Raw genomic sequence first — 12040 nt, 5'->3', positions numbered from 1 at the left:
TTTTCCTGAGCGAATGGATGAATAAACTAAGGAGTAAATGGGTCAGAGAATGTCATCGTGGAAAGTCGGAACTTGACCTCGATTCTCATTCCACTCCGTCACTCACTAGCCTTTGGGTGAATCTCTTCGCTTCCCTGCCCTTTGATTTTCCCCATCTGTAAGTGAGGGGTCCACGGCTGGTGGCTGCCAAAGTTCTTTCCAATGCTTGAATTGTGTTGCTCCAAAAGTAACTAGAGTATGAGGAAAATAGAGAATGAAGTGATTTACATCTCTCTAGTTGAGGAGACTGAGGTAAGTAGCGATGTCACTAATAAGGACAGAAAGTTTGCAAAGGGATCTGTTGTTTAAGTACATTGAAGTGAGTTCGGTATTTTTCGTATTTTAATTTAACATCTAGCACGTGAATCTGTTCCCTTTATAAGCACACTGCCTTTCTGTCTTGGTGACGAGTCGTGAGCCTGAGGCAGAAGTGGGTTCGTCCCAGTGGGACTCCAGGTGTGGGGGCAGGGAGACAAAACCTGCAGGTGAAGGACCCTGGTAGTGCAGCCAAGCCCCAGGGGAGGTCTGCCCCAAGGACCCTCCCTCCCCAACAGATGCCTAACATGTGACTTCAGCCACCCACCGGGAAGTGGGCTGGAAACATGTGACCGGGACTCACTGTCACCAGAGTGGGACCAGCTTTGTGTTCCTGTGCGATGCTTCGCTTCACAACCTGACTGGCCCATTCTGACCCAGATGGCTTGGAAAGGTCTCGGGTCGACTCTGCCTGCACAAAGTGCATTGTCCAAATCTGGGTTAGCCTTTGATTGAGTCAGCTTTTTCACCGCTGTGACAAAACACCTGAGAACAATACAGAGGAGGAAGAGTTTCTTTGGAGCTCACAGTTTGGGAGGGCTCAGTCTATACACAGCCAGCTCCGTTGCTCTTGGCCTGAGATGAGGCAGGATGTCACAGTGTGGAGGAGGAAAGCAGCTTCGGACATAGCCACCAGGAAGCAGAGACAGCGTGCCACATACCCCAAAGGCCCACCCCCAGTGACCCACGTTCTCTGCCTGCAGTTACCACCCAGTTAGTCCATTCAAGTGGATTCGTGCTCTGGTTAGGCTAAGGCTCTCATAACCTGACCATTCACCTCTAAACTCTCCTGCAGTGTCTCACCCGTGAGCTTTCTGGGAACACCTCACATCTAAACTATAGCACCTTTCCTGAGATTGACGTGTGGCCACTAGAAAGCACCATCCAAAATGGGGGCAGCTTTGTGAAAGCAATTGCTACCTCCACTGACCTATGATGCTCCCAGGTACCGAGACCAGGGCTGCAGGGCAGGTGACGTGCCAAGCTTCTTGCTTGAGGTTGCTCCCAATTTCCCAGACTTCCTGTGGGTGCAAGAGGCTGCAGGAGGTGCTCTGTGAAGAGCAGATGCCCCTTAACCAGACTCTAGGCAGAGCTGGACCTGCCAGGTTCTCTGGAAAAGTTGGCAAATAGCAAATCGTTTTCAAAATGAGGCCTTAAGCACTTCATATGAATGTGAGATGTGTGAAGGAGTATGATGTGACAGTCTTTGAGGTAGGACCAACTATCTCTCTTTCACCCCAGAATTAGAGCTCCTTTCTTAAATAAGCCACACTCAAATCATCCAATTTGGGTCTTGTTAAAAATGCATCGAGAATTGCAAGACACTTTTGAAGCTTCCTGAACACTGGCCCCGCCTAGATTTTTATTATTTTTTCCTTAGATTTTTATTATATTTTTTCCTATATTTTCCCAGCCACCTCACCTATGCCAAATTCACCAGCAGTTGCCTTAACTGTTCTCCTTTGCTAAGTTATTGTAACCATTCAACAACAACTCTCCCTTTTCACGTCAAGTTCATTGGTAGGGATGCCCTTCAACTTAGGAAGGGGCAGTGTCCTGAGAAACCCAACCTAAGCTGAAAACATCAAAAGTTGACAGTGCTTTCAGTACCTGTCACCTACCCAACATCATAGCTCAGCAGGAGAGCACACTCAGACCCTGGAGCCCAGAGCTGACTGGGAGCTGCGGCTCCCTGCCACCGCCTGGCGTCCCCAGAGTGGCAAACTGCATTTCATCTCACTAGCCTGGGAAGAGATCCACGTCTGAACTTCAACGTATGCTTTCTATCAGATGCATCTGGCTCTCACATCATAGTAAAGTCAAAAAAAAAAATCATTAAGTAGAACCAACATTCTGAGACTGTGTGTCTCTATCATATTTGGTGAACTTACGTCGTCACAGTAACAAGGAAGCCTGACATAAGCAGATTTGGGGACAACTGGACCCGAGTCAGCACATGGTTAGACAATAGGAAGCAGGAGGGTGGGCATCCCGGAGAGCAGGCTGCTAGCTGTGGGGTTCCAGGGCACCATGGGCTGCTGTCAGCAAATGCTTCAGAGCAAAGGGAGCAGGGAGCTGGCCAGAGATCTCTCGCAGTAGTTAAGTTCTGACAGCTGGACGGTCACAGCTCTTCTGCGACCTTCTCTCCTGGTCATCCTGTTCCTCATGCTGTTCACCTGCCATTTCCCTGGATCCTCCCACTTGGCACTGGAGCAGGAGGAAGACCCCCAAGAAGCAGAGCTAGGGAGAGGAGGTGATGGAGGGCACCTCTGGGGGAGGAAGGCCCTGAGGCTGAGGGCCCAGAACCCTTCCTAGAGCTGAGCCGAGAGCCCCACCTCGTCCTCCCTTTCCACTGCTGTCTCCTCCCACCTGGCAGGACAGGCCCAGGCACTAGGGGCAGGGTTAGAGCTGAATTAGTCATAGTCCTGTCCCTAAAGAACCTTCAGCGTAGAGCAGGGGACGGTCAGTAAACACAGGAATTCAGGCCACGGACTTAGGTTATGTGTCGGGGATGCACAGATGGGACACTGAGCAGGGTCTTCAGAGACTAGTGGGAGGTCACCAGACAGAGGGAAACAGGAGAGAAGAGAGAAAGGCCATCATGTAGGGGACACGTGCAGAGGAGGGGAAATGGAAGTAGCTGAAAATGTGGTGGCCTTGTAAGCCTTTCATCTGAGGCCACTGAAGATTCAGGTCTCAGACCCAGGGCAACGAGGTCACACTTGTAAAAGAAAGAATTCTCTGAGTGGAGGGTGTCTGGGTGCAGCAGCGTGAAAAGGAAGGAGAGGAGTGGCCAGGATTGGCAGGTGGGGTCCTCAGGGGATCCTGGCCTAGAGAGAGACTCCTGGAGGTCAGATGGCATGACCTCTCTTTGGAATATACATTCTTCACAGGACATAGTGGGCACAGTGAGGGCCAGGGGGCTGAATGCACAGGACAATGGGTGGATGGATGGATGGATGGATGGATGATGGGTGGATGGATGATGGGGGGATGGATGGGGGGATGGAGGGATGGATGGATGGAGAGAGAGATGGAGGGATGGATGGATGGTAGGTGGATGGAGGAATGGATGAATGGATGGGTGGGTGGATGAAGAGATGGAGGAATGGAAGAATGGATGGATGGATGGATGGATGGATGGATGGATGGATGGATAGATGAAGAGAGAGGGATAGAGGAATGAAGGGATGGATGGATGAATGGATAGATGAAGAGAGAGGGATAGAGGAATGAAGGGATGGATGGATGGAGAAATGGATGAAGGGATGGATGAGTGGATGGATGAAGAGATGGAGGCATGGAGGGAGGGAGGGATGAGTGGATGGTTGGGTGGATGGAGGAATGGATGGATGGATGGGTGGGTGGGATAAAGAGATGGAGGTATGGAGGGATGGATGGATGCATGGATGGATGGATGGATGGATAGATAGATGGATGGAGGAATGTATAGATGAAGGGATGGAGGGATGGATGCATGATTGCATGGATGGATGGAAGGATGGATAAATGGATGGATGAAGAGATGGAGTGATGGAGGGACACATGGGTTTATGATTCCACTGCTCTGCTGGTCTGATGCATGTTGCCCTTTCTCTTCCTCCCTCAGCCATCTATCTCTGCAAGAGGACCATGCAGAATAAAGCGAGGCTGGAATTGGCTGATTATGAAGCCGTAAGTGTGGCCGTTTCCCAGGCTAGGTGCGGGAGGGTCTCTAAGCTCCACGCTGGTATTTTCCCTTTCTTACCCCTCCAGCCCTTCCTACCCAGGGAGGGGAGTCTCTTCTATTTCCGATGTTCTCAGCTTCTCTCACCATCACAATAAAACTGCATTTTTATATAAATAACTCTCCAAACTCAGCAATAAAAGAATAATAAACAACTCCACGTAAAAATGGGCAAAGGGACTTGAACAGATATTTCACCAAAGAGGACAAAAAGATGGTGAGGAGGCACATTGTAAAATACCCGATGCCAGTAGCCATTTGTGAAACAGATGGACTCCCTGGTGAGACTCCACCACCCACCTGTCAGAACGACTAGAATAAAAAGTACTGATGGGCTGGGGCTGGGGCTCAGCGGTAGAGCACTCGCCTCGCATGTGTGAGGCACTGGGTTCGATCTTCAGGACCACATAAAAATAAATTAATTAAATAAAGGTATCGGGTCCATCTACAACTAAAAAAAAAATATTTAAAAAAAAATACTGAGACTACTAAGTGGTGGTGAGCATGCAGAACAGCTGGAACCATCCTGTATTGCTGGTGAGGTGGCAAAATGGTACGGCCACTCTGGAAAATGGTTTTGCAGTTTCTTATAAACATACACTTACCATATAGCCAAGTAATCTCATTGCTACGTACATACCTGAGCTAAATCAGAACTTATGTTCACACAAAACCCTATACACTAAGATCCACACCAGTTATATGTGGTAACTGAAAACAACCCAATGTGTGCTAACAGGTGCATGGCTAAAGTAGGATGATGTGTCCATACAATGAAATGCTATTCTGCAAGAAAAAGTGGCAGAGTCTTTCCCCCAAAACCGAACTCTATATGCAGTGCAGAAAATCGGGAAAATTGGCAAAATTGTGAACCTTCCACTTCCCAGTCCCTCCATAATCTCCAGCAGAGGTGTTGCTGAGCCACGAGAAGACTGAGGGGCCAGCCACCGTGGGAGGAGAGGCAACATTAAGGGCAGAGGACAATCCTTCCTTGGAAGGTCCGGCATTAACAACATCTTCAGACCCTCTCACCTTCCAGTTGCACTGTCTCAGTCTTCCCAGAGGATGATGAGGTCCCCCGCCGGGCCTTGCCTCTCTTGGGAACCTATGCCCCAGCTTTCCAAGCCACCAAACCCTCATTCCCCAAAGCAAATACGTGTGTGCCAGTGGAGAGGGGACCTGCCGAGGGCTCCCAGCCCTCTTTGATCTCTCTGGCATCTGGACCTGTGAATGGGAGGAGAGAGCACAAGAGGTCGTCCAAGGCTTGGGACCTGGCTAAGTCTGCCTATCAGATCCTATGAGGGGACATTCAATGGGACCTTCCCAAGCAAATCTGGCCTGGTGGCTCTGAGTGTTCTGGGAGGTCATTCCTGCCGCTGTCTTCCCTGATGCCGTAGAAGCCACATGACCCTTCTTCCCAAGGCTGTTTTACTCTTTATGTAACCAGGCAAGAAACTTGAACCCGACACCATGGCTTCCCTGACACAACCTGTAGGAAAGATCCAGACTGCGAGGGAAGTAGCCCCTCCCTCCTGTTTCTCTTCCCATGTACCCCACGGTTAGAAGTATAACTGCACCATCTCTGGGTGTGTTTTACTTGGTTTTCTCTTCTCTTGCACTGTAGTATTCTGCTCTGGCATTTGTAAAGAATATGGCATGATTTTTTTCAGGTGGAGGTAGGTTCTGAACAAACAAAGCATTTTGTTTTCAAAGTGCAGTCATTTTATTAAAATTTTCTGGTTATATTCCCTTTGTAGAAAACAAAAATTCAAACAGTAAAAAAAGGAGAGATAATAACCTATGTTACCTGTGACTTCCCACCACCACAATTTTTCTATGCATACATTTTTTTCTTTACAAAAAAATATAGAATTATGCCAAAAACATTACTCTCTGGTACTTCTCTCCCAGTCCTATATGATACTTTCTGGGGAGACTTTCCATACCAGTAATACTAATCTACAGTATCATTTTTAATGGCTTCCTAGTATTCCATGGTGTGACTTTATCATCATTCATATAACTCTCCTTAACTGATTGACACTAAGTCATCACCAGCTTGGCTTCCTAGAAACAGTGGAAAGTCAAAAGGACAGATTTTTAGATGTACTTGCACACCAAGCTTTGGTAATAGCTGTGAGTTCATGTGTGATGCTCTTCAGTTGAAGCTCCCTTTATATTAATAATCCACTAATGAGGGTAATCAATTAGTGTTGGCATGAGCTCTATGAAAATACATAGCATAATGTGGGCTCAGGCCTTGCATTAATCAGAATTAGGAGGATCATTAAGGGCCCTGTCAAACTCCCCTCCTCACCAAATCCTAATGTTCCACTAGCTAAGTCTGCAGACTTAGAGAAAATACTTCTCTACTTTATTATTATTTTTTTAAAAGCAACCCTTGATGACTTCCTTTCTCCTGTTTTTGGGCTTTCCTTTTATGAAAATCACAAAGAGAGACACCCCCTTTGGTCCACTTTGGAATCCTAACTTTAAAAATCGCTCATGCCAAGTCCTCCGGGTTCTCCTCTCCTGTGAACCTCCCAGGCTTGTCCTTGAGAGGTCCATCTTTGATTTGGCTCTTGGAGAGACCCAACAGGTTGCAAAGCCCCTGTCATTCCTTTCCCAACAGCCACACACCATTACGTTCTGCAGCCTTTATAACAAGTGCTAGGTGAGTTGTGTTCTTATAAAAACACACAAGAGGACAGGTATCCGGCGAACCACAGAGACTTCAAACTTAATGGATGTACAAATGAATATTAATAGTGCAGCTCTGTACAAGCAGAGCATGGTGCAAAGTCAAACTGTGTTCATGTCCAACGGACTTAATGCAGGGCCCTGCTGTTTTGTCGGGGGTAACCAAAATGGATGGCCACCTTGTAATAAGCGTGGGTGTCAATGAGTTCACTTACGATGATTAATGCCTTTTTGTCGATTTCACTTCTCCCTAGGAAAACCTAGCAAGACTCCAGAGGGCGTTTGCAAGGAAGTGGGAATTCATCTTTATGCAAGCAGAGGCGCAAGTAAAGTAGGTGAACCTAACAGAGACCCTCTCAGAGGGAAAAAGACTCTCTGAAACAGGAGACGGTGTGAGGGTGGGATTGCTGAAGGGAGGCTCCCAGCTGTCATTCATCTCTTTGATCTCAGGAGGGCTGAACAGTAGAGAGTGAGTGCAGAGTGAGCTCAGGATGGATACATTTCATCCTTGGAACCAACGCAGCTCTGTAATAGTTTCAAAAGCACATGCCTCCCTAAGCAAGGGGACCTTCCCAGATGTAGACCTCTGCTTATAAGGTAGAGCTATTTGTCCAAGGTTTCTAATCAGTAGGGTTGGAGATTTGGTTCTCAGAGGAAAACATGCTGAAATTTTAGAGAAGACAAGTAGCCACTCTCCTCTTTTTCTCTAAAGGGTAGGAGTTTAAAATCAATTGTAAAATAAGACACAGAAGTCAAACATTTGGAGTCCATTAACTGAAAGATGATAAAGTGTGGCTTTGGATCTGTGGCCTCAAGTCCAAATTAAATCTGTACTTCCGGGGCAAAAACAGGTATCTGTAGGGCTCCTTACCAGACCTGAGCTGAGCTGACCCATCTAAGTTTACTGCATGCAGAGAAGGGATATCCTGCAGACAGACTGACCCAGACGGGGGCAGAGAGGGATCAGTCTGAGCATTCTCAATTTATTCTTTCAAATTCACCAATAAGTAAACTCATTCTTCCTCCATAAAAAGAAAAAAAAAAATAATAGGAGAAGAAAAAAAAATTGAAAGGATTTTTTTTTCATATTTTTCCCTCCCTGAATATATAGTAGAAATTCCTTCCTCTCGAAGGAAATATAAAGAATGAGGAATAAATGTCCCCGAGGCCACAAACATAGCCATCAACCAGATCCATGTGATTCTGGGACTTGGCATTGCTGTGGGAGGGTCTCCCCTGTCCTTTCCCGTGGGATCTGCTTTTGACAGCAGTGTCCATAGGAAGAGTGTGACTATGATGGGGTGGGGCAGGAATGTGGAGTGGGGAGAATACAAGTCCCCCTTTTCTGGGTGCCACTTGCATGTGAGCAGGCCCCGTGGGCTTTCACGCTCTATGAGTGGCGTCCCGCATCCCCTAGAGCTGGGTCTCGGGCTGCGTGGTGAGGATGGATCGCAGCTGTGGACACAGTTGTGAAATGACCTAAGGTCAGCTGGTCCAGTACTCTATATGCGGTCATTGCTGTCACCCTCCCTCTGCAGTCTCTGCCTGTCCCCTGCCCAGGATGCCAGCCTCCTGCTGATTACCCTAATTCTCCCAGCAGTCCCAGAAGGAGGTGGGCACAAGGCCCTGGGGTTGAGCTGCAATAAGCACTGTCTGGGGAAATCAAAGTTGGGAGAATGGGTGGGAAACCAGAGGGATTTGTATGGGCTGCAGGATAAATGAACCTGGTTACTCAGAAGCCACTGGGAAGCAGGGAGGAGCACAAATTTGCTCTTGCAGAATCAATTGGCATCACATGTTATAAAGGGAGGGGACATCGACATCGGCACTTTGTACATATATGGCATTTCTCCATTAACTTTTTTGATTAACTCTGTGATTGCATTATAATTGTGGGCCATTTAAGTACACAGTAATTATCACAAAAATCATGGGGTGATTACGGGTTTATTTCAGTCCAGTAAACTAAAGTGCTCCCAAGAGAGCCAGGAACCAGAAGTTACACGGCAATTAATCCGAGTTGCTTTTTACTTAGATAATGTGAAGTAACACATGCTTAAAAAAAAAAAGTCTTTTATCTAGGCTGCTGATTGGAACATAAATAATCTTGTCTTTGTCACCTGTAATTTCTCTCTTGCAATTTCTGTCTCCCCCACCTGAGACTGGTTATGTTTACCTTCTAAATCTTGTCACAGGCTAGGGCCATTAATCTGCCTTTAGAAAACCAGTTGGCTTCAGTGACTTTTAAAATACGTAATTGCAGCATTTTCAAGACATTTCTACTGGCTCTGAATCTAAAAGTAAACTTTCAGATTTGAGATGGAACACTGCCAAACCCGTAGTTCTATTCCTTCTTATAAATGTGTGGGGTCAGTATTCACTTCAAAGGGAAGGGGTGTGTCAACGGGTAATTCAGTTCTCAATAAACCACATCTTGACACTTTAGGGGGACAACTTCATTCTTGTTCTTCCCGCGGGTCCATCATGTTCTTGCACCTATATGGCAATCTATAATCCAGCCCTGGTTTCCTGGAGGGAACCATACACCTGCAGAGAGCAGGGACCACATAGGTGCCAACATCCTTGGGTGCAGCTTAGCTTCTAGAAATGAGAGCAGAGAACTGGGGCAAGGGTCCCGGTGGGGACAAAAAGCTCTTACTACCTCTCTTTCAGGATAGATCGGAAAAAGGACAAGACGGAACGGAAAATTTTGGATAGTCAGGAACGTGCCTTTTGGGATGTCCACAGACCAGTGGTAAGAAAGCCGTACTTTAGTTCTCCATGAGTGTGTGTGTGTGTATTTTTTCATTTTCCTGTTTTCTTCTCTACAAAGAAGAGACTGTCTCTAGTGATCAGGTGTCTTTCTTTTAAAAAGTGCTATGCTTTGTAAAATTGGTTTGGCCATTCATTTATGAAATCTCAGCAGATATTCCAGAATATGTCAGTTGCCACCTTTTAAAAAAAATATCCATTCATGAAAATATGGAAATGGAATGGAGGAGTGATAAGAATTCTACCGGGAAAACTTTGAGCCCCAGAAGTTGACATTCCCCTAAATTAACAATTTCCATTTTCCATTGTCTTTTAACTCTAAACTCTTGTCTTTCAAACACAGCTAGCTCTTGCCGTTGACAGTAGTGATGTTCTATAAGGAATCTGTGAACACTGAATTAGTGAATACTGAAGCATCCACTCTAGAGAAGAATAGCTCTGGGTTCCTGCGAGCCTCTGGTCACATTTTTGTCAACTGATCAATATGTAAATTTGCTGAATGTTTGTTCCAGTGTAAAAAATGCCCCTACTTAACATGAACCAGCACATGAACGGTTGGTTCATTAACTTTGAACTCACAGCCATAACCCATTCCAGAGTGAAGCTCATCTAACTCGTATTTTTTCCTTGGGGCATATCCAAGCCATTTTGCACTTAGGATCACCTGACAGCACTCTAGCACTCTGCTTGGGAACCATTGTAAACAGAAAAACCACCAACCAAAAAGCAAGAAATGCAAAAAACTTGGTGCTCCGTAAATTCTAAACAGACTGGTTTACCGTATGAGGTCTGAAGTGAGAAGGCAGTATGTCACCTTATTCAACCTGGTCTGGGCTCATGCACGTGGGGCAACTCGATATCTTTGGCATCCTATCCATATCTGTTAAATCCTTGAAAATACTGATTCAGGTTACAAATAAATTTTAGCAACTGGCCATCTTGCCACTTGAATAATAAGTTTGCTCTTAGAAACCGTACACTATACCCGCCCCATATCATCCTTACCAGAAGGTCAGAATGAGGCGTTCTCACAGGAACATAAGAGCCTACGTTATAGCCCAATGAAAACCTTCATGAATTATCCGTAATGGGGAAGCTAGAGGTTTGTTCTGATGGTGTTACTTGGGCTAAATAATTTATACGATCTTCTTCTCTCAGCCAGGCTGTGTGAACACAACAGAAATGGACATCAGAAAATGTCGGCGTTTGAAGAATCCACAAAAGGTTAAAAAGGTTCGCTCCTTGAGCTGAATTAAAACTTCTTGGTGCCAATAGCCCTTCCATTTCTGGTATTCTCCACGTAATAATTTTCTATTTGGAAATCTGCCCTATCTTAACTTCTGAAACCATTCTATTAGTAAATTCTAGAAGTATCTATTGAGTGGCTGGTGGGTGCTGGGTACCATGTTTGCTGCTGGGCTTCACGTTCTCAGAGAGCCCACAGTTGGGTGGAAATGAAACCAGTCAATAAGCCACCAGGCCAGGAGGGCCACCTTAGGGAAAGAACAGGCTGGTCAGGAACCCCCAGGAGGGCAGCTAAGCCAGACTGAGGTTTCCCCAGGGCATCCTGAAGTCACGCACACCCACACACACAAAGATTGAGTGTCTCCTATCCAAAATGCTTGGGACCAGAAATGTTTCTGGTTTTGGATTATGTTTCTCAGAGTTTGGAATGTTTGCATATACATAATGAGAAATCTTGGGAATGGGACCCAAGTCTGAACACAAAATTTATTTATGTTTCATATACACATAGCCTTGAAGGTAGTTTTATATAATTTTTTTTTTTAGTGGCCTGTGTTTTAACTGTAACCTGTCACATGAGGTCAGGTGTGGAATTTTTCAATCTACTTTTCAATCACACAACTTATCAATCGGCTATGTATTTTGTTTGTCACTGAGATAACAATGCCTACTGAATTATACTTTAAATTATTAGTCCTTGTCTTAAATGTTCTCATTTAATCTTTAAAGTCCCTAATTCTAACTCTAATATCTAGAATTTTATGGACCCATGGACCTTATCACCTGATCAGAACCCTTCTTGATTTTATAGATGTCAGCCCCACCCTGCGTGTCCTTCAGGGCTTTGATTCTTTCCTAACACAAAAGGTGGCCTTTAGTCTCTTCCCAACACTAGGAACCGCTTTTAAAAAGAGCCATAGCTTTTAGACAAGCAAAGAAACTGAGGCCAGAAATCCATTTCACTTAAAAAAGAAAACCTGAAATGCTGCATCTCAATTTGGCACCAGATGGGCCTGTCATCTGCTGCCATGCAGAAAATTTAGAAAGGATTTTTTTGCATATAACCTTTAGCAGTTACTCTTGAACTTTCTTTAGCCCCAGAATCACCTGGGACATTTGATAAAAGTGCAGATCCTCAACCTACCCACAGCAGGTCTGGGGGGAGCTCCGTGAGATGTGTCTTTACCAAGTGCCCCCAGGTGATTCTTCACAGATGGCTCATGGGCCATATCTGGAAAAACA

General features: G+C 45.7%; 1 protein-coding gene across 1 annotated transcript in view; it reads left to right on the top strand.

Moving 5' to 3' along the window:
• The window catches only part of Rgs6 (regulator of G protein signaling 6), a 564395-nt gene that overhangs the window by 476782 nt on the left and 75573 nt on the right, over window positions 1-12040 (top strand). Inside the window, exons 6-9 of the mRNA XM_034635914.2 lie at window positions 3965-4029; window positions 7036-7112; window positions 9455-9536; window positions 10712-10786. Of these exons, the coding sequence (XP_034491805.2) occupies window positions 3965-4029; window positions 7036-7112; window positions 9455-9536; window positions 10712-10786 (299 nt within the window). The remainder of the gene's footprint in view (window positions 1-3964; window positions 4030-7035; window positions 7113-9454; window positions 9537-10711; window positions 10787-12040) is intronic.

Source organism: Marmota flaviventris, chromosome 2 (genome assembly GCF_047511675.1).
Source record: "Marmota flaviventris isolate mMarFla1 chromosome 2, mMarFla1.hap1, whole genome shotgun sequence".
Taxonomy (NCBI): Eukaryota; Metazoa; Chordata; class Mammalia; order Rodentia; family Sciuridae; genus Marmota; species Marmota flaviventris.
Note: the sequence above shows the minus strand (reverse complement) of the source record. Positions and strands in the feature narration are given on the sequence as shown.